This window comes from Corythoichthys intestinalis, chromosome 1 (assembly GCF_030265065.1).
Source record: "Corythoichthys intestinalis isolate RoL2023-P3 chromosome 1, ASM3026506v1, whole genome shotgun sequence".
In the NCBI taxonomy this organism is placed as follows: Eukaryota; Metazoa; Chordata; class Actinopteri; order Syngnathiformes; family Syngnathidae; genus Corythoichthys; species Corythoichthys intestinalis.
In genome coordinates, this window is record NC_080395.1 from 75388512 (window position 1) to 75411485 (window position 22974).

Below are 22974 nucleotides of genomic sequence, written 5' to 3' on the forward strand. Positions count from 1 at the left end.
TGCATCGAGTTGGAGAAAAAGTGGATCGCGAAATAAAGAGTATACACTGCAACATAAATATCTTGGGCGAATCGATTTACTGACCGAGCAACTTTACCACGAGTAGCAAGTTAGAAACCAGTCGTTTTCTGATGATCATGAGGCAGGAGGGAACAGTTCACACTTATGTGTAAGCGGAAAAAGAGCCTGCAATATCAGGTCATTAAATCGAAGGTCATTCAAACTTGCGATTTCAAAGTGAAACTAAAATTAACCCATATAACAAACTAAACATAGCATAAGTAGGAATTAAAAAAATAACTGGAACAGAAATTGAAGAAATAATTAACACAGAACATGAACTTGGGATGTTATTTAGATCCGTAGCGCTGCACTGCATGCTAAAATGCGTGCAGCCCGCGAAGCAATGTTGGACAAAATCCCAAGGGAAGTGATTGATGGTCAAATGAAGGTTCTTGAGGCAATGGATGTTTTTAGCCAATTGTTTCAAAGCTTCATGGTTCATTTTCTCGGTGGCACTATCATGTGGTCTTGGTCAAATGTTTTGAAAATTTTATGGATATTTATTCAAGAAAATATGAATGTGCTTGTATTACTATACTTACGAAATGCACCAAGTGCTATAAGCATAATTTGTTAAAAACAGTTATTTACAAATAATAGCTTTCCCACAATGTTTGGCTTTAGTCTCTTTTTTTCAGTACTGCATTCATCCACCCATTTATTTTCTCCCGCTTATCCAAGCTTGACTCGCGGGGATAGCAGCTTCAGTCGGGAAGTGCAGACTTCCCTTTCCCCAGCAATTTAATCCAGCTCTTCCGGGAGGATCCCCGAGGTGTTCCCGGGGCATCTGGGAGACAGTCTCCCCAGTGTGTCCCGGGTCATCCCGTGGCCACCTCCCAATGGAACATGCCCAGAACACCTCATCAGGGAGGCGTCCTAATTAGATGCCCGAGCCACCTCGTCTGGCTTCTCTCAATGCAGAGGAGCATCGGCTCTATTCAGTGCCCCTACCAGATTCTCACCCTATCTCTGAGGGAGAGTCGGACACACTGTGGAGGAAACTGAGTTCCCAATCACGCTCCTCAATGAGCTCTCTCCAGTAGGGATGGGAATCGAGAACCAGTTCTGTATGTTTCAATTCCATGGAACCGTTTGGCATATTATCTAACGATTCACTTATAGATTTCATTCAGCACGATTTACGTCACATAACTTAGTCATGTTCAACACATTCGATTCAGTAAGTATGACTAAATGATTACTCAAAGAGGGACCACTCACCAAGTACAATCTGTACAGTTGTCACCGAGTAATTTTGCATTGATGTTCAAAGGCTACGTCATTATTTATGAGACTACTTTAAAAAAACGTTGATTTTTCCCAAAAAAACATCTTAATGGGTCTATCAAATTCCTCGTCGAATACTCTATGAGAAAAGTATAACATATTTATCCAAATAATCCTAAATGATTTTATTAGCTATTTTAATACTCCTGTTAGAAAGTTTCCTTGGGTATGCGTTCGTTCCCATAGCAGCCAGTCAGTTACTTCCTTTTATTGTCCTACGTCAAATGCGCTGCGTATTCTGGGACGGAGAATAGGCGCAAGGTGCGTGTTTCAAGCAGAGTGCGGCCACCTGTTAAGATGTGTGCGAGGATGTGTTAATCTGTGTGCGTCCATGAAAAAATGTAAGTATTTCCTCTTCATGTCATAAAGTTCTTATGATAAGTTGGAGCCATTAAAAGTGAGACCGTTTCATGTTTTTACTGTTCCGTCGGTTGGTTGCTCCAGCTCATCCTCGCTGTGTCGAGGAGAGCGTTGTTTACATGATGTTCGCGTTGCACATTAGTGTTAAGAGGGAATGTGTTAGTTTAGCATCTTAAGATGTTGTTGTACATCCAAGTGTAAAGTGCTTAGTTTTCGCCACTTTTATGGCCAAGATGACCGCACGTGCACGCAGCGTGCTTCCGGGTTGTGCGCGCAGACTCGCCCCCCCCCCCCCACACCTTTATGTTCTTTATACTGTGAGAGTCATGTGTGTTCTTGACTGCTTTACAGTCAATTTGCATTGTTTATTGCATCAGCACTAATATGATGTCTTTTTCTTTCCTTTCAGATCCACACATATACAGTGTATCACAAAAGTGAGTATACTCCTCGCATTTCTGCAGATATGTAAGTATATCTTTTCATGGGACAACACTGACAAAATGACACTTTGACACAATGAAAAGTAGTCTGTGTGCAGCTTATATAACAGAGTTAATTCATTTTCCCCTCAAAATAACTCAAAATATAGCCATTAATATCCAAACCCCTGGCAACAAAAGTGAGTACACCGCATGGGAACTACGTACATCCCCAAATATCCAAATTGAGTACTGCTTGTCATTCTCCCTCCAAAATGTCATGTGACTCGTTACAGGAGTGCTGTCAGCGTTGCTACAAAGATTGAAGAGGTGGGGAGGGGGGTCAGCCTGTTAGTGCTCAGAACACACGCCGCACTCTACATCAAATTGGTGTGCATGGCTGTCACCCCAGGAAGAAGCCTTTTCTGAAGACGGTACACAAGAAAGTCCGCAAATAGTTTGCTGAAGACATGTCAACAAAGCACATGGATTACTGGAACCATGTCCTATGGTCTGATGAGACGAAGATGAATTTGTTTGGTTCCGATGGTCTCAAGCATGTGTGGCGGCGACCAGGTGAGACAAAGATAAGTGTGTCATGCCTACAGTCAAGCATGGTGGTGGGAATGAACACCCCCCCCAACCCCATCCCACCACCACCTCTTCAATCTCGGCACCAATGCTGACAGCACTGCTGTAACGAGTCACATGACATTTTGGAGGGAAAATGACAAGTAGTACTCAATTTGGACATTTATGGATGTACGTAGTTCCCATGCGGTGTACTCACTTTTGTTTCCGGGGTTTGGATGTTAATGGCTATTTTTTGGAGTTATTTTGAGGGGAAAATGAATGAACTATTATATAAGCTGCACACAGACTACTTTTTGTTGTGTCAAAGTTTCATTTTGTCAGTGTTGTCCTTTGAAAAGATATAAATATCTGCAGAAATGCGAGGGGTGTACTCACTTTTGTGATACACTGTACCCACACATTCCAGTCTTTTTCCACACATACAAATACATCAACATCTTTCTGGGTATGCTCTCATCTGCTCATTGAGTGATTCTCATATCAAGTGCCATTGCCTGTATATAGTTGTGCCTGTTGCCCAGTTGGATTAAAACTGCCAAAGACCAACTCCACTCTTCGCTCCTTGTGTTCTCACCGACTCCCGAGGCGAATGAACCATGAAAAACATTGAACCCAGAACCTCATACGTCCATTAGTCCAAATTAGAATCGATCAGAGAATTGATAAAGAATCGAATCATTAAGCAATATCGATAATGGAATCGAAATCTTAAAAATCATCAATTTCCATCCCTACTCTCCAGAATCCCCTCCAAGAACTCCAAAAAGTGTGGGTGCGCTGAGCTGCTGTTTTTGATATATCGTTTAAACATCGCCATCGCGATGTGCGCGATAGTCCCATCGCAAGGACGTGCGATAGTTTTTTTTTTTTTTAATCCACATACGCCTTGCTTTCTGCTCTTCACAGCCTCACCCCCTCCCTCTCCCAGCTCTTTGAATCTCACAGTCACTGCAGCTCTTGCTTATTAAAGTTAAAAATGCTGGTTGTCTTTGATCTTGCCAAAGAGGCGGACATCATAGAGCAGCAAGTGTCAATCATCGTTTCACCTGTTAAACAGTTTCTGCAAGGAAGCCGCTTTGGAATGAATGCGTGTGTGTGGAGACGTTCGAGACATATAAAATAAATGCCAGAAGTGATCATGAGGAGTTTGTAATTTCTACATGTCACAGCTAAGGTAGATAAACAGAAGTATCTAATAAAGCCTAGCATTTTTCTACTACAGTACTTTATTCTTGTTCAAAAATGATTTGGTTGGACAGTTATGTTTAAAACTGATCATAATTATTACATTTGAAGTGCTTAAAACCATTTATATATATATATATATATATACACACACACACACACACACACACACACACACACACACACACACACACACAATTTTTTAAAATCATACTTTGGGGAAGAAGTCAGAAAAAAAAACATGTCTTATATGTATCTCTCCCCAATGCTAAATCTGAATAAATACATTGAGCACACGCACAAAAAAATTTAAAATTTAGGGGGCGGGGTGCGCAACTTTGCGGTTTTTCCCTTATCACGGCAGGTTATGAAAAACGAGGGATCACTGTACACTGTGGTCATGGTGAGTCATCCAAAGTCTTTCCAAACAGCTATTCAAGTCATCTAGTGTAATTATTTTTTTGAAAAAAATATATACATATTTTTTTAATATCGCAATACAATATCGCAAACCCCCCCAAAAATCGCAGCAATAGTTTTTTCCAATATCGTTCAGGCCTAGTGCATAAGCACAAACAACAGTTAGGACCCGTCCCTCCACCAACAGTCAGAGAGGCTAACCTCTCGGCTACTGGGGTGAACCCCAATGTACAGGCAGGGGGCAATAAGTACGCCCACACAAGCTTGTCGCCTCTCACCATGGGCAAAGGAGAGCAGAACCGTGTCCAAACACCCTCGAGAAGACAGCCCCAGTTGTGCATAGAGATAAGCCCGACTACATCTAGTCACGCACGAGGTCAGGCTCCTCCCCGACCAGAGAGGTGACAGACCACGTTCCTAGGGCCAGCTTCTGCAGCTAGGTATCAGACCGAATAGGACCCCTCCTTTGGCTGCCACCCTACTGCCCACGCATCGGACCTCCTTGGGCCCTCCCACAGAAGGTGAGCCCATGGGATGGGGACAGTACAGCATTTTTAAAATATCTATTCTTATGAAAACTGAGGGATACCAAAATCTTTGACTACAGGTAACCCCAACACTATATGTAATACACACACTGAGGCTGTTCCAAACAACTAATTTTCTCCTGATTAGTCAGCCGACTATTTTTACGATTAGTCGACTAATCTAATAAAAAAAAGATTTTTCCTTTTACCAATTTACCAATGGAATTTTTGTTGACGCTTATTAATTCACAAAAAACATTTTTGAACGCTTAAATTCTTTATTAAAGTAAAAATAAATAAATAAATAAATAGCCATATTAAAGCACGAATAAACAATGAGGTCAAATGCTGATAGCATTAACTAGTGCAAAAGAATGGAATGGAATCAGATTTAGAACACTGAATTCGTCTCCAACATGATTAAAACAATTCTTAAAAAATATCGAGCATTAATATTATAGTATTCTACTATACATAATAGTGTTATAGTGATTGTAATAATTATTCATTGCCAATCAGATTTTTCAGAAAGGCTGCCATTTTAAAGCTATTCTTAGTGTAGGATCTGAATTCTGAAGTGTGTGGGATTAACTCGAAAAATCTTTACATGACGAACACGACGTGTCTTTATTTTGAAATGTTCACCGGAAGTACGTTCGCTAAACCGATAACCGTACACTTTAGACTCAGCAATAAAAGCACTTTTCCTCATTGCATATGTGGTGTCCGTAATAGATTTTTTCTTCGTTTGCAAATGCTGTTACCCAGCGATTTTTCATGTTTGAAGTGTCACCTTTTAACTGCAAATTAGCGTTTTGGAGAAGACTGTCAATGTTTTATAGCAGGCAAAAGTAGGTTGTCTTTTTTCCCCCCTTAGCCTCAATGTAGCAATGCTAACGTTTACAGTGTTTAACATAGATGTGTTTCCTTATTTTGTATGTATTACCGTATTTTTCGGACTACAAGTCGCACCAGCCATAAAATGCCACAAAGAGAAAAAAAAGTCGCATTTTGGGGGGAAATTTACTTGATAAAATCCAACACATAGAACAGATATGTCATCTTGAAAGGCAATTTAATATAAAAATACAATATAGAACAACATGCTGAATAAATGTACAGTGTACAGTGCATGAACAATGAAATGCGAATATACAGCCCTCACCAGGACGCTACGGCTCGGTCCTGGCTATACAGCGAACTCCCAAATGGCGATGCTGGACGTCCGTATAATTTGCTGAATCAATTTGGTCCTCGATACTAAACAGGTTCGGATTAATGTAAATAATGATAATTAGGTGCTCTTACAGCAATGACATAAACGGTTAGCATGCGTTCGCTAGCATTAGCACATCGTTCAAACAACCACACAACTGGCTCTAAGTGTCCGATCGCGAGTGGAAAACACACAACAAACAACAACAGAAAAGATGATACACACAGGCGTTGCCTCTGTAGAGATATTTTAAAAGCATAAACAATGAACGTAGGTTTGCAGCCGTGTTTCTCTCTCGCTAACTCGCCCACTCACTCACAGCTACGTAGCTGTCCGTCTTCTTCTGGCGTGTGAGCGCTCTTCTTCACGTAAACAAGTGCGAGTGCGCCCTCACGTGGGCGTGAAAGCGCCACAAACTAAAAGCATGCATTTCAATATAAAAAAGTCAATAATACAAACACACATTGCCAAAGGCAGAACGCGAACGTGGCCATAGCTATTAAGAGTTATTCAGATAACTATAGCATAAAGAACATGCTAACAAGTTTACCAAACCATGAGTGTCACTCCAAAACACCAAAATAACATATGAAATGATATCATAATGTGTTATTAATTTCACACATAAGTCGCTCCTGAGTATAAGTCGCACCCCCAGCCATAATATGAAAAAAAAAAAAAAAAACGCGACTTATAGTCTGAAAAATACAGTAACTTTAATTCTAGGGCGTGTTGATGACCAATAAACATCTGTGAAACTGTGGAGTCTCATATGCCATCAACAGGCACGCAAAAATGTATGCACGCACACGGCAATAAAACGCAGTCGTGAAAACTACCGCTCTCATTTTTATTTACTGTGCGATTAATGGACTCATTACATATCGCGACTGGCTTGGCAATCGTTAGTTAGTTTGATGGACTTACGATCTGCGAGCTTCTTGTCTCTTGTCGTCTTCCAAAATTACGACTGGGGACGGCACTTTAGGTGTTTATTCACGTCCGACGTGCAGCCAAGCTTGGCACTGAAGAGACAGGACACAAGAGTGTACCCTCCTTTGTTTCGCTGAAATAAGTCAATGTTTTGGCCACTCTGGTTCGCTTTTTTGGCTTTGGGCCGTTTTCCCCGCTTGCATAGCGAGGGTCCGATATTCTCAACGTTCCACGCAAATATTTTTTTAACCCTTCATTAACCTTTTTTAACCCTTCATCAACCGTCGACGGGATGTAGACGCATTTACGTCTACGTCGACTAGTCAGGACAGCTCTAACACACACCCACACATTTACAGTGAGGAAAATAAGCATTTGAACACCCTGCGATTTTGTAAGTTCTCCCACCTAGAAACAAGGGGCGGGTTTGAAATTTCCATGGTAGGTGCTTGCCTAACAGAAATATGTTCTATATGCAATGTCATGCTTACCTTTGTTTGTTCTGAGGCAAAGCTTTTGCGTCTACAACAAACATTTTGGACACAAAAACAATAACAGGGGCGTCTCCATCACTTGAACACTGGAGAAATGCTGGAAAACATGATGAATGAAAAGCAAGAATCGTTACATATAGAGAAGATGTACTGATTCTGAAAAGCCACCTTTAACAGTTACTGATTCTTATCTTATCTTTCTATTTTGTTGTTTTAAATTCTATGACTTTCTCTGGCAAGCAGTTGATTGACTGTGATCACAAGGGACAAAAAAAACTTTGAGGTAAAATGATTGTTACACTAATATCACATCATCAGACCATAGTTTGCAAGAATCTGCCCGTCTCTTCTGCTTTTCTATCTGACAAGCTTTATCAGGAGACTATATCTGTCCAGTTTAATTCGGAGATTAGTTCTCGCACAAGGACTTAGATTTGCATAGGGACGGTAGGGACATAACACTACCAACGTTTCAGGATGCTCAAATTGTCCCCACCGACTTTTTAACCTTATTTGCATTATATAATAACTTCAGGTAATTTCGATCGTCTTCCCATATGTTGTAAGGATAGAATGGACCCTACCATTATTAAGCGAATCATTTTCATTATGTTCAGACTTACATTTATCCCTAATCACTTGGGCTTAGGGACTTAGGGGTCCATTTTGTTCCCCCTCAAACTCATGTTTGATTAGCTGATGACTTGACCCCCATACACGCACACTCACACTCAAACAGCTCCAACAGATTCATGTCGACAACATACTGCCTCCTCCGCCCCCTTTGAAGATTAGGGATATTAGACATTTTTTCGGCCAGCAGCAGCCACTTTAAGTAATGCGAAAAGACGTCAATGTTGTAGAGGTGGGTGAAACAACATTAATTTTGCTACTGAAAGTCCGACCTGCATCAGAGTTAGGATAACATTAAATGGTGCTAATCTTGCCAAGCTGCAAAACTACTGCGGTCAGGCCAGCCTCGAAAAGGAACGACACGGGTCGACGATAAGGGAAATTGTGGGCCAGTGGCTTTTGAAGTCAACTGGCTCAACTATCAAAACCGCTGGCCCAGGTTAACACGTCAGTTATTGATCTCAATAATTATGAAAATCAACCATTTGCGTGAATAACATGAATAACATTTTTTTTCTCTCCTGACACATGTCGTTAAAAACAACCCAACTGGCCGGGGACCCACCCAACCTGACAACACTGACTAGAGTCAAGAATCTGCACTGGACAAGGTGATGATGCTGCAACTTGGGTTTGGTGTTGTTCCAATGAGATTTACAAAGATGACTGCCTGAAGAATATACATCAAAATTCCCTCAGTCTTTGATGATATGGGGTTGCATATCAGGCAAAGGCACTGGGGAGATGGCTGTGGTTAAATCATCAATAAATGCACAAGTTTACATTGAAATTTTAGACAGATTTCTTATCCCTTCAATTGAAAATATGTCATTTTCCAAGATGACAATGCATCATGCCACAGAGCTAAAACTGTTAAAGCATTCCTGAGCGAAAGACTCATCCAGTCAATGTCCTGGCCTGCAAATTGCCCAGATCTAAACCCTATTGAAAAACTGGTGGAAATTGAAAAAAATGGTCCCCAGCAAAGCTCTGGACCTGCAAGGATGACTTGGCAACTGCAACCAGAGAGTTGGCACCAAATTGATGAAGAATACTCATCAAGTCCATGTCTCAGACAATGCAAGCTGTCATAAAAGCCAGAGGTGGTGCTACTAAATTCTACAAATGTGTTTTGATTGTTATTTCTTTGTTTCTCATGATTACCTATTTTTTTTCCTCAAAATGGAGTTATTCCATATATATTTCCCTGCACTTGCTCTATAAAACTAACATACATTTACAGACTACCACCATGTTTTTTATTCATTTCTCTTAGTGTTTCTGAAAGCTAAAGAGTTGCACCTTTGAACTAATTCATTATTTTTTTCAAGTTTTTTTTTTTTTTTTTTTAATCTGAGTTTGTTCTACATGATAAAATGTCTGAGTGAGTCAGAGGTTGCGCTAGACTTTTTCGTTGTACGTCATTTTGACTGACAGGGTCATAAAAATCCGGTCATAATCTATTTTTACCCGTCACTTAAATTTTTTAAATGATGATAATGACATTGTGGTGTCCCTTTGTTTGGCATTTGGCTGAACGCGTTACCGGCTACGACACAGTCACGTGACAGAGACACTTAAGAGCCGCGCGCGTTCCGGCTTGAATAGAGAGTTCACAGAGAGCAGCAGAGCTACAGCGGCTGGACACAGCAATTCGAGCTAACAAGACTCTTAACATTGCATACCGCTTCAACATATTCAATAGTATTTAGTTTTCATTCATTTTAAATTAAGCTTGTTTGGACAGAATATTAACAGAGAATCCACACCGTGCCATCACACATCAAGCAGATGAATATGTAACTTTTTCTCCATAGTGACAAAAACAGCTGACTGTGGCCCCAGTAGATAGGCTACATCCATCCATCCATTATCTTCCGCTTGTTCCGGGGTCGGGTCGCGGGGGCAGCAGCTTTAACAGGGAAGCCCAGACTTCCCTCTCCCCAGCCACTTCAACCAGCTCCTCCGGCAGGATCCCAAGGCGTTCCCAGGCCAGCCGAGAGACATAGTCTCTCCAGCGTGTCCTGGGTCGTCCCCGGGGCCTCCCGCCGGTGGGACATGCCCGGAACACCTCTCCAGGGAGGCGTCCGGGAGGCATCCGAACCAGATGCCCGAGCCACCTCAGCTGGCTCCTCTCTACGCGGAGGAGTAGCGGCTCGACGCCGAGTCCCTCCCGGATGACCGAGCTTCTCACCCTATCTTTAAGGGAGAGCCCGGACACCCTGCGGAGGAAACTCATTTCGGCCGCTTGTATCCGGGATCTTGTTCTTTCGGTCACGACCCAAAGCTCGTGACCATAGGTGAGGGTAGGAACGTAGATCGACTGGTAAATCGAGAGCTTTGCCTTTCGGCTCAGCTCCTTCTTCACCACTACGGACCGGTGCAGCGTCCGCATTACTGCAGACGCCGCACCGATTCGCCTGTCGATCTCCCGCTCCCTCCTACCGTCACTCGTGAACAAGACCCCAAGATACTTGAACTCCTCCACTTGGGGCAGGATCTCATCCCCGACCCGGAGAGGGCACTCCACCCTTTTCCGACTGAGGACCATGGTCTCGGCTACATATGGAACAATGAAATTAACAGTTCACCTGCTGTGGCCTGAACGGAGTCTTACACCTTCCTCCTGGTGCGCATGGACTTGAATTGCGTGCCCGCTTGTGCAGTCCCTGTTTTTTCACCTCTTTTATCAACACCATCGTCGTTTTGGGGCTTTTTGAAGAAACTTCGGACACTCAGTTGCATTGACATTTTTCAGAGTAAGGCCAACGACGTCATGCATCAAGAGAGACAATAGCTAATTAATATGCTCACTCGCCACCCTGTGGTCTGGGGTGTGAATTGCAACCTGTCAAAATGACAGATGGACTTCAGTTTTTTCCGTCACCGTTTTAGAAAATCGGTCAACGACGGAAAATATTCGGTTAACGCGACCCCTGGAGTGAGTGCTCGTCCGAGACTGGTGATTCCATACTTTTTGCTAGGGGTTGTACAACCCAATTATTTTTCACTTTACTGCTTGTTTAAAACTAAGTTAAAGAGTACAGAAAGCAAGCTGTGCTTGCATTCATACCATTTTTTAGTTCTTGTGTTCTCGCAGGCAAGGTGTCAAATCGCCGCACTCCTACACTCATCAGATTCTCCACCCTCTCTGCTGTAATGTCCAATGGACTAGGAAGCTTGTTACACACCATTGCTATAGCAGCGTCAAAGAATAATCCAAAATAATAGTAATACAATCTGACAAACAATGAGAAAAGAATTACACAATAAAGAAGGATACAGAGGACAGCTTGAGACACTGGTAACCATTGGCTGCATATAGCAGACAGAAGGACTTTGGGGTCAGAGTGGCGAAAATCCCTCGCCATCACCTTGATACCAAGAGATGCCAGCACCTTCTCAACCTTCTCCTTGTCTCTGTTAAAGATTTACAAAATGACAGGTATAATATCATGTGTAAAAATATGCAAAGAAGTGAGGCTGTTTGATATACAATTCTTAAAAGATTTTCTGACCCACCTACGGGTAACGACAGCTTCATATAAACTCCAAATGTTATCCAGAACAAGCTGAACAAACAGTGGTTTCTTGCCTTTGGCCTAGAGAAAACAAGGGGAAAGACAGTACATCAGGAAAGTGTTGTGCAAACTCATTACAGTGGTATAAAATGATTATTCACTACCATAGCCACTGGCTGTCAAGGAGATTTGAACAGTAAGATCTAACATTTATATCCTACTTTAAAGTTGTTCAATATGGGAGATAACATCGGCCGATAAAAAAGCATTTAAAATAATATCGGAAAACGGGCCCTGAAAGTCACTCACAGCGGGGGGGCTGCATTCTATTTCACCTACAGTGTGTATTCATAGTTATAGTATAGTATAGTTTTTGTATTGGAAATGAAAACGCCTGTTTATTATAAAGCAAATAACCGCAGCTAGATGGCGCAATGACACACAAACACATTTGAAAACTAAAAGGTCCAAGAAGCCTCAGATAGGGCTCTGCCCGGCGACAGCTGAACAGCAACAACAAAGAGTAAGATGGCTACAACCAGTGTTGTTAATAACGGCGTTATAGTATAACAGCGTTACTAACGGCGTTATTTTTTTCAGAAGTGAGTAATCTAATTAATTGCTTTTCTCATCTTGGCAAGGCCTTTACCGTTACTCAGGATGTAAAGGTCTGCGTTACTATACGTTACTACGTAGGTTTAATGACACGAAAAAAGTCTGAGAGACACAGAGAGAAGACCGGGAGTGGGAAGGAGTGAAAGGAGCTGTGATGTCGTTGCAAACGCGACGCTAGGCTAGGTGGCTCCAATAATACCTGACTGTAGCCGACAGCCTACAAACTACGCCCACTTGATGCTACGCTAGATATCACTTCTATATAGAACTAGATGTGAAATGACAGACATGGCGGCGTGAAATGATAGACTCGCCGGCGTTAGTAAACAGCAGCCATCTTAAAGCAGTATACTTCTCAGGAAGGCTCTGCTGTAGAGAACCTTCCTAGCGCACCTAAGTAACTTTATATCTAAAACACTCCTAAATCGGCAAAATCTTGACTTAATCCATCTTTAAGAGATGAAACAGTTTTAAAACTTTGTTGAAAGTAGACAGAAGGTAACTAATGCAATAACGGGAACAATTTTAACAACTTCAACAGCTGATTCACAACATTAAATGACTTCCAAACATAGCAAAGGTTACTATCTAGTTATCGCAATATCCACAATATCCCTGTGTCTCTTAAGTTTAGGGTTAAGAATTTGGTTTTGAACTTCACATAGTGTGACCTATGCTTTTTTTTGTTGATTTTTTTTTTAATGTAAAAAAAACACGAAAAGTAACACCAGTTAGATTAACAATTCTGGCTACAACGCAAACTACTTGATGTTCTCCACGGTTTAAATCTACAGCTACCTTATCTTCGCTGGGCACTATTATAAACTATCATAATCATCTTTATTTTTGACCTCGAATCGAATTTTAGAAAATGTCACTGTTCTTGTAAAGAAAAAAAAAATTGCCAATTCTTTTTGCGGCATGTGACCATCCAAAACGTGACCTGGCAGCAAGCATGGTATTAAACCAAAAAAACTTTTCCACCAGATATATTTAATTCCCAAAGTTAAATACTCCATTGTTTCAATGTTTTATCTATAGATTTATTTTTAACGACAACAAAATCTACCGACCATCAGAGGGTGCTCAACACCCCACTTCTCGCGCCATTGTCACAAAATATTGGAGTCGGTTTTTACACCAATATGTATGGTAGCTTAAAATGTAAATGTTTGGAGCCTTTGTCCATCGGTCAGTCATAGCAACTATGCTTAGAATGACCTCTAGGTGTCTCTAAAATACAATGCTTGGGATTTGTTGAGGGAGCAAAGATCATTTGCATTCATGGTGCATAAATAAAATGAATAATAAATGGAAAAATAATGAATAATAAACTCCTCACATATAAATACTGCATTACCAGAAAGAAATAGTCACTGAGAAAACTAATACAACACATAATTTATCATTAAAAATCTGTGCAAAAGCCCAGCGAAATGCATCTTGGGAATTGACACTAAATGGCATTGTCTGGACCAGGGGGTGGCAACCCAAAATGTTGTAAGAGCCATATTGAACCAAAAAAAAACAAATATGTCTGGAAATTTAAAAAAGCCTAATAATGAAGGCAACACGTTGTAGGTATCTGAATTAGCTATATTAGCCAACTATCAAAATTACTAAATCGGCTAAAAATACATAATGAGCCTTCAGGATTTAATGTTTATTTTCCGTGCAATGCATCCAAGGCACCTCGTGACTACTCTGTTGTATGATGCCTACCTCAAGTCTAACTTCATTACAATATTAATGAATTGTTTCATTGCTTTCATGAAATTATAAAAATGCAATAAAGAAATCCGATTTTTGTTGTTGTTTTTCTGAGGTTTCGAAAAACAACAAAATGGAACGTGCATGACATGCCCCTTTTCTGGGCATGTCTTTTATTTTCTTTATTACCTTGGTTTTGTTTTTGAAGTTTGCGTAGAAGCATCAAAACAAATGACCACACATGCTGGCTCAACCTCATTCAAAGGTCCCTCATATTTTGATTTCCAAAAAGAGGACACAAATAACAGACATAAATAATCCCCGTTTAGTCTTGCATTCAAAGTTTATAGGGATCGATAGCATGCACGCACCGTCCGTGCATGACACACACGCACATACGGACAGTTTGCGAGTCTCGGCTGTGTAAGCAATCTTGAAATACTGCTCATATGGAGCAGAAAGAAAACCAAGCATTCTCAGGCTTATCCTCAACCCATTTTATTTTTTTATGACTGTTGTCAAGCCCAACCCTTCCCCAAAAGCCGTGTTTAAGCAAAGCTAGGCGCTAACGCACAGCTGCACCGCTACTGTAGCGCCCAGTCTCTCTCGTACTTTGCTGATGTAATTGCTGCATGTATTCCAATTCAGGAGACTTGACAGTTCAGACCGCCCGCCACATTCTGGAAAAATGTGGCCCAGATCGGATATAAACTACATACCAAAATGACCGAGATAGGATTTGAAATGGATTACTTCTATGCGACGTGTCCCGTTCAGACCGTCAAGTTAATGCCTCACTCGAGTCGGGAAAAACACGAAAAAAATGGATTCGTGCATTAAGACCTACGGTATGAACCGAGCCTAAGTTCTCCAGAAGTAATGGAATCACACCTTTTCTCTCACTCCCAACTGGGTACTTGGCTGCCAACAGGTGTTGTGGCTTGTTTACAATTGCCATCTGCATGGCATCCCGCCCTGCTGATAGAAACCATATCAAAACAAAAAATATATTTCCCTCAACCATCTTAGTCCGTTTTCAAACATTTTTGAAAATGCTGCAGGGAGCCACGCGGGCAGCGCTAAAACACGGGTTGCCGACCCCCGGTCTGGACTCTGGTCCAAGAATTGCCGGCCTGTGCTCACTTTGTGAGCCATGTTTGATATGGCAGTGCCTTATTGACACTTTGTCCTTGCCAGGTTTATCACAGAGAGAACATGATAAAAAAAAAATGTTCTCCCCATTTTGAGTTGAATAATAAATATAGTGGTGCAACATTGGCACTTTTTTCACAGCTCATACCTGTGAAGTTGTACGGTTTCGGCGTAATTTGTACAAGTGAGCAGAGATTTTTAAATGTGTACGCTGTAAGTTCAAAATCTGTATGTTTTTCGTGCATTGTTTTTTTTTTTGTTTTTTTTTAACTCCGTTTGGATTTTGTCACCGTTTCGGCAAGGAGAAAATGTGTGTTACTGTGCGTTACTACGCTGGTTGAATGACGTGAGAAAAATCAGAGACATGGAGAGAGAACAGCGGGAGTGGGAATAGGGTAAGAGTGTTGTGATGCTGTTGCAAACGCGATGCTAGTTTAGGTGGCTCCAATATTTCCTGACTGTGGCCGACAGCCTACAATATACGCCCACTTGATGCTACACTAGATATCACGTGTATATAGAACTACATGCGAAATGACATTCGGCGGCGTTAGTAAACAGCCGCCATTTTAAAGCAGTAGACTTCTCAGAAAGGCTCTTTTGTAGTGAACCTTCGTAGCAAACCTAAGTACTTTTGATCTAAAATACTCCTAAATCGGCAAAATCTTGACTTGAATCTTTAAATGATGAAACAGTTTTAAAACTTTCACATGTCGACAGTAGACAGAAGTGTATTAATGCAAAAACAGCAGCAAATATAACTTTAGAAGTTGATTCACAACATTAAAGGATATGTAGCGGCAAAGGGGGTGTGAGACATCAATTGAACAGTTATGTGCCAAGATAACAAATATTGATAAAGTCAACAAAAAAAATCAATCACATTAATGAGCAATTATCGAAAATACATTCCCGAAAGTGTTCCGGAAACAGCCGAATGGGGCGGGGACGTCACGACAAGTGATTGACAGTCGAGGCGGAGCCAGGTGCCACTGTTTTTTATCGACGAGAGAGTAGCGTTCCGGTTTGTTTGACGAAAACATCACATAAATGGTTCAAAACTGCTGTGCTATGTGGTGTACAAATAGTTATTTATCGGAATATAGTATCCATGAGTTCCCGAACGCGAAAAAAAAAAGCTGGACTACGCAGACAATGGGTAAAGTTCATCCGTGCAAAGAGGGCTAATTTTCTAGACACAGCTTCAGGCACGCTTTTCTGTGGTGCGCATTTTCCACCTGAAAGCTTCTCAAACTATGGACAAGTGAAATCGGATTTTGCTTAAAGATTGCTGCTCAAAGGAGATGCGGTGCCGACCATACACGCGCAGCCACCTAAATGTCCTGAGATATCAAGAAAGAGGACGATGACTGATAAAGGAGGCTAAGGCTAAGCAAAGGAGGGGAGCAGCCAAGCTCGAAATGGCCAGAGTGAGTCCTCTTTTATAATAAAAAAAGAAATGTCACGCATTGGATACAGGACTGGACACATGTATAAATTATCGTTCGTAAAATATTTAGAACAAATCCTCTGATCCCATTCATATTTGTGTCTGTTGGCAGAGCGAAAAGCTATGATAGCGCAATAAATGATAATTATTCTATGCATTCCTTTAATTTGCAGTCACGGTGTATCAGCTTCACAAAAAGAAATGCAAAACAAATCATTGGTGTTTCCCACACGATCTGCTGCCGATGTTTCATCAGTGTCATTGCTCCCCTCAATGACCGTTTCATTACGCTGCATTGGCGTTCGTTTGGGCTCAAATTGGTAACCTAAAACACTGATTAAAACTTCGTAACGCTCCTCGTCACCATTAGACGAACATTCGTTACGTCCTTCTACGTCGGATTCGTCGCTGAAACTAGAAACGAAATTGTCTGCCATCATCGCCGCCATTCAGTATTAAAGCACTGAGCTTTTTTCTTGTTGAAGAAACACCCCTCACTGTCAATTCTGAATTCTCTTTTATTGACAACGAGGGGTTTTTCTTCATGAGGGAACCTGGAATATGTGCAGGACGAACACAATGCATCAGCATAAACAGCTCAAAACACCCCTAATTCTCCCCTCACTAGAAGGAATTATATTGATGCAGACAGGCGCTGCCCCCCTAGTAGCCGGTGGCACTCTCTTCGTTTGTCGTGACGTCACGCACACAATCTGCCAGATCTCGGGCGCCGGTCGTTTTAGCTTGACAATCGAGCCAAATTTCTCTCATTTTCTTGTGTGTAATTACACGAAGTGGCATGATATGAATACAAAAGGCATGCGTTTATAGATAAATGATGGAATATTAACATTTTCCCAGGGCATGACATACCCTTTAAATGACTTCCAAACATAGTAAATAAAGGTTACTGTTTTTTTTTTTTTTTTTTTTTTTTTTGGGGGGGGGGGGGGGGGGGGGGGGAGAAATTAAGAAAAAAACATCAAAGGTAACACCAGTTACTTTACTACTTACATTCAGGTCTCTGAGTTACTAACTCAATTACTTTTTGGGAGAAATAATTTGTAAATATTAATTACTTTTTTAAAGTAAGATTAACAACACTGGTCATAAAGATGAAGTTTGCAGAATGAAAGGTGATGAAAGCAGAGATTTTATTCTGCTAATTTGTTGCCGAACACAATTTGCCTGCAACTACTGCTGATCACTTCTCAGAATTGGCAAAAGAAATGTTCCCTGACTCAAACATTGCATCAGTAAGTTAATTTTATCAATTGACCTTTTTAATTTATATTTGGACACACTATCAAACTACTTTCAAGTTAAACTGAACTGTGAACTGAAGTGCAGCCATCAAAAGACATGATAGAAATTGCTAAAAGTGCTACAGACAATTATAACAAAAGTCGCTGTTAAATTTTAGTAATCATGATGTAGCTGAAGATATTGATTGTTCTTTGATTGCACCAGGTTATATGTTACAATATTATCAATAAATTCATATTATTTTAAAAATTGAGTTTTATTCTTGTTTCATATTGCACCCTATATAAAACGTTGTAAGATTAGTCACCAATTTGTAAGGGCATTTGTCACTATTTGATTGCCAACGGCCTCGGGTTGACAGGTATGATATCTTCAGTTGAAGTTGTTCTCTTTATTTTGCAGACCCCCCCCCCCAACAAACATACACACACCTCAAATCCCTGGTCATTTTCAACCATTAATTACTGGCTCGGTCTTTATGTTTACATCAATATGATAATCCATCTGAATAATCATGTGGGAATTTTTTTGTTAATAAATTGACATTTCCAACGGTCAATGCCAATAAAAAAAAAAAAAAACAATCATCAGCGGCATGGAAAATTAATGAATAAATAACATACCGTAATTTCCGGACTACAAGCCGCTACTTTTTTCCCTCATTTTGGGTCCTGCGGCGTGTGCAATGATGCGGCCAATTTGTGTATTTTTCTGACGGCCGCCAGGGGCGCTCGAGCATGGAATGTGGGAGTGAGACACGTGTAATATATGTGTCGAGGAAGACGCTAGTTTGCACTATTTCCGGTAGTTTAACTTTGTGCGTTGTGCATGAATAGAGGTGGCGGACCCTCGTCTTTGTGCATGAGTAGAATTGGCAGAACTGCATCATGGAAAATGCGACAAGAAATTAAATTGGCCATCCGAGTTGTATGGGACACTTTGATGATGAGCGGCGAGAGATCGTTTGACAAGACTTGCCGCATGCGAAGAGCAGCTTTTGGACAGGTTTGCCGGGGGAGCCTGGCAGCATGAAGCGCTGTGAAAGAGTCCGCCATCACCAACGGGTTTTGAGGGGCCAGTCTGCTGCGTGACGAGGCGAGGAAGACGGCACAGGCTGGGAGTGAATATGCCTCATTATGGGAGACGTTGAAGGCGACGACGAAGGAGAGACTGAGTAGGTGCTTGGCGAAGTGCATCTGAGCGTCTTCATATCCAACACTGAGGGTGAAGACTTCCATGATTTGAATGCACAGGAGGAAGATGAAGATTGCTAACAAATACTTTTATGTTTTTATTAAGCAGCACAATTAGTGCGGCACCGCCATGCTGATGCTATGTATCTTCCATGCCGCTGCTATATAACTGCCGTGTATGCCGGCTAGGGTGTCCCAAAAAAGTAAATCCAGGAAACTAATCTCGCACACCCTCTCAATGCATTCCACTTCTTGCCATAGTACTGTGAGAAAAAATTCACAATGATCGCTTAATATTTAGGGTTCCCTCAGAGCACATGTAATGTCTGCTATGCCATATACAGGGGCCAGCCGGATAGGGACGTCATCCTGATCTGTTTTCAACTGTCCATTTGCACTCACATGCATAGAACGTATGCGGTGTTGCCTTGACCTGGTGTTGACAGTGGCTGATCCAGAAAAGCTACAGTATCTGAAACTCGAAGGGGGCGGGGGGATTTCCCCCCAAAATATCACCGATTTTGAAAAACTCATTGGATTTGGGAAGCTTACCACGTGGGAGGTGGTTTAAGCAAGTCTTTTTCTGATGGAATGTGACTTTACTTTGAGAAAATCGCACTTGGCTCCTCGCCATCCCCAAGATCCCAGAGAGCTCCGGGCAGTCCATGGCGACGGCGATACTCAAACTGCTGGAGGACTGGCCTCAGGTCTTGCCGTGCGTCACGGGCCTCTGTTTCGATACCACAGCGGCAAATACCAGCATCCACAGTGGAGCGTGCACCTTCCTCCAGGCACAGTTGGACCGCCACATCCTTTTCCTCGCCTGCCACCATCATAGCATGGAACTGGTCATCGCAGCTGTCTTCGACCTCTTCTTCCGATCCTCTGGCCCTGATATTTCCCTGTTCGTCCGCTTCAAAGCAGAATGGAATTTTCTGGACCACTCAAAGGCATCTCCCTTTGACGACGATCCGAACGACAACCTCTCCGACTGGGTGCGTCTCAAGAAGGACGAAGTCGTCGGGTTTATTGACAGCCAGCTGGAGACCACCCACCACAGGGACGACTACCGCGAGTTCCTCCTCCTCGCCTGCTTCTTCCTCACGGGCCCCGGGACAGAAGTTTTCTGCTTCAACCGGCCTGGGGCGTACCACCGGGCTCGATGAATGGCCAAAGGCATCTACTCGCTGAAAATCTACATCTTCCGGAAGCAGTTCCAACTCACTCCACATGAAGCAAGAGCTCTGCGCAACATCAACGTGTTCGCAGTGACGGTCTACCTCAAGCGGTGGTTCGAAGCTCCAGTGACCGTCGATGCACCTGTCAACGACCTGGAGATATGCGAGGAGCTGGACAGATACACAGCTGTTGACAGTGAAGTCGGCTCGGCTGCTCTCAAGAAGTACCGTGGGCATCTCTGGTACTTGAGCGAGGACTTGGCCCCCCTGGCGATGTTTTCAACAAAGACCGAGGAAGAGGAGAAGGCCAAGATCACAAGATCGACTACAACCTCTACGATGCTCAGGAGAAAGGGAAGGAACTGCGGCGGCGGCTGGAAGGAAGGAGGACCCTTACACTCAAGAGGGCTGACCTGGGCGACTTCATCACTCGGAGGTCGTAGAACCTGTTTCACTGCCTGAAGCTGCCTCTCACAGCTACAGTCGCGGATCTGCGGGAAGTTCCAGTTGTCGTGTCCAAGCTGAAGTCGGTGAATGGTGTTGCCGAGCGAGCGGTGAAGCTGGCGACCGACATTCCGACGAAGGACGAAGACGAGCGGCAGCTCATCTTTCAGGTCGCCAATTCCCCATGGCTGACAAGGCCAGGTTCCAGTAGTGCAGCTGTCGTTTCCCTGTCTTCAGTTGTATTGCTACTATCCAGTTGTATTGCTACTATCCAGTTGTATTGCACACCAGTGCATGTAACACCTTGTCCAATGTGAAATGTGCAAGGTAGACAATCGGTCTGGGAGAGAGGCGATCATTAGTCAGAAGAGACGACACGTTAACCACTGCCAGTCCAGTAGGAATGTCAATGAGGGAAGGCTTAGCAACCAGCTATGGGAGTGAAATTTCGTGTGCTCGGTTCTTTTAGCAAGTGGAATACAATGAAGGGGTGTGTGAGTCCGAATCTGTTAATACGTGATTTTATATAGGGGGCCTGGGACACCCTAGTGCCGGCGCTGTTTGGAACGAAAAGTTAAGGTGTGTTATTAAAACTTTGAAAACTGTATTTCTTTGTCAATGTCTCTTGTAGAGCTGCAGCTATCGAATACTTTAGTAATCGAGTAATCGACTGAAAATTCTATCGATTAATCGAGTAATTGGACAAAACAAATATATTTTTAGGTGAAGAGCAATTATAAATATACATGAGAAAACAAGACATTTCATCTAATCTTGATCCATTTTCAGTCAATCAATGTCTTTATTTTCGATGTATATTGTTGAAAGCAGCCAACAATTGCATCTCAGATGTAACTAGAATAAAAAAAAAAGACTAATTCACTGCAAAAAACTTTTAGATCTTATTAAAAAAAAATATATATATATATATATATTTATATATATATCTTACCTAAAAATGCCGTTACGCTTGATAACACACATCACTTAAAAGATTTTTTCCCACGTGTTTCAATTGAATTTCTCTTTGTGTCAAGCCATTTTTAAGTTCTAGTTAAGTTTTAAGTTAGTCTAAACTGTAAGTCCTGATAGGATTTTGAGTTTTTGCAGAGTTCAAAATAAATGTATGATACAGGATGTATTGGAGCACATTAGGGACCAGTGCTACTTGGTGTTTTATCCAGCAATGACTACTGAGCTAAAATTGATAGTTAGCATTATTGAGTTTTTATTTTACACCCTCATCACTCCACAACACTATGTTATGTTAAAGCCTGTATGTAAGACACGTTAGCCACGCATCGACAGTGGTCATAATTAATAGAAACCTAGCCCTCTGCAGGGCTAACGTTACGTGAGCTTGTGACAGTAATGTTAATCTTATTTATTAGCGCTTAGCGCTCTTTATTAGCGCTTAGCGCTCTACTGCTTTAAGATGGCGGCCGTTTACTAACGCTGCCCAGACGCGGCCGAGTCTGTCATTTTGCATCTAGTTCAACATACCTGCTACCAACTAGCATCGTGCGGGCAAGTATTTAGCAACGTCGGCGTTGTGTGTTGTTGCTGTCTGCTGCAGTAAGTTTTGTTGTTGTTTTTTTGCTTCGTCCTCTACGCACGTCACATCAGCACGTTGTCCCACATTAAAAGTAGTCCGAGCAAAACGTGATGCTTAAAGCTGTCAAAATAAACGAATAGTTTTTAAACTCGAGTTACTCGAGTTGCTCGAGTATTCGTTTCAGCTCTAGTCTCTTGTTACTAAGTGGGCACACGTGACTTATAGGCAGGAGAGGCTTATGTATGTACAAAATGTTTTTTCCTTTAAAAATGTACTGGGTGAGGCTTGTAATCAGGGGCGCCCAATAGTCCAGAAATTACGGCGTACAGTGGGGCAAATAAGTATTTAATCAACCACCAATTCTGCAAGTTCACCTACTTGAAAAGATTAGAGAGGCCTGTAATTGTCAACATGGGTATACCTCAACCATGAGAGACAGAATGTGGAAAAAAAACTGAAAATCATATTGTTTGATTTTTAAAGAATTCATTTCCAAATTACAGTGGAAAATAAGTATTTGGTCATTTGGTGATTTCTGCTTGTCAAAGAGGTTTAGCTTCTTCTCACGAGGCTCCACTCGTTACCTGTATTAATGGCACCCATTTTAATTCATTATCGGTATAGAAGACACCTGTCCACAACCTCAGTCAGTCACACTCCAAACTCTACTATTGCCAAGACCAAAATGCTGTCGAAGGACACCAGAGACAAAATTGTAGACCTGCACCAGACTGGGAAGACTGAATCTGCAATAGG

General features: G+C 41.9%; 1 protein-coding gene across 4 annotated transcripts in view; it reads right to left on the reverse strand.

Moving 5' to 3' along the window:
- efl1 (elongation factor like GTPase 1) overlaps nucleotides 1-22974 on the reverse strand; it is a 95536-nt gene that overhangs the window by 46500 nt on the left and 26062 nt on the right. For 3 of the 4 annotated variants that reach the window (XM_057839971.1, XM_057839980.1, XM_057839954.1), the window contains 3 exons: nucleotides 11657-11736; nucleotides 11208-11554; nucleotides 7499-7598 (listed from right to left, as the gene is read on the reverse strand). In XM_057839971.1, the coding sequence (XP_057695954.1) occupies nucleotides 7499-7598; nucleotides 11208-11554; nucleotides 11657-11736 (527 nt within the window). The remainder of the gene's footprint in view (nucleotides 1-7498; nucleotides 7599-11207; nucleotides 11555-11656; nucleotides 11737-22974) is intronic. The other variant, XM_057839962.1, reaches the window with a different exon arrangement.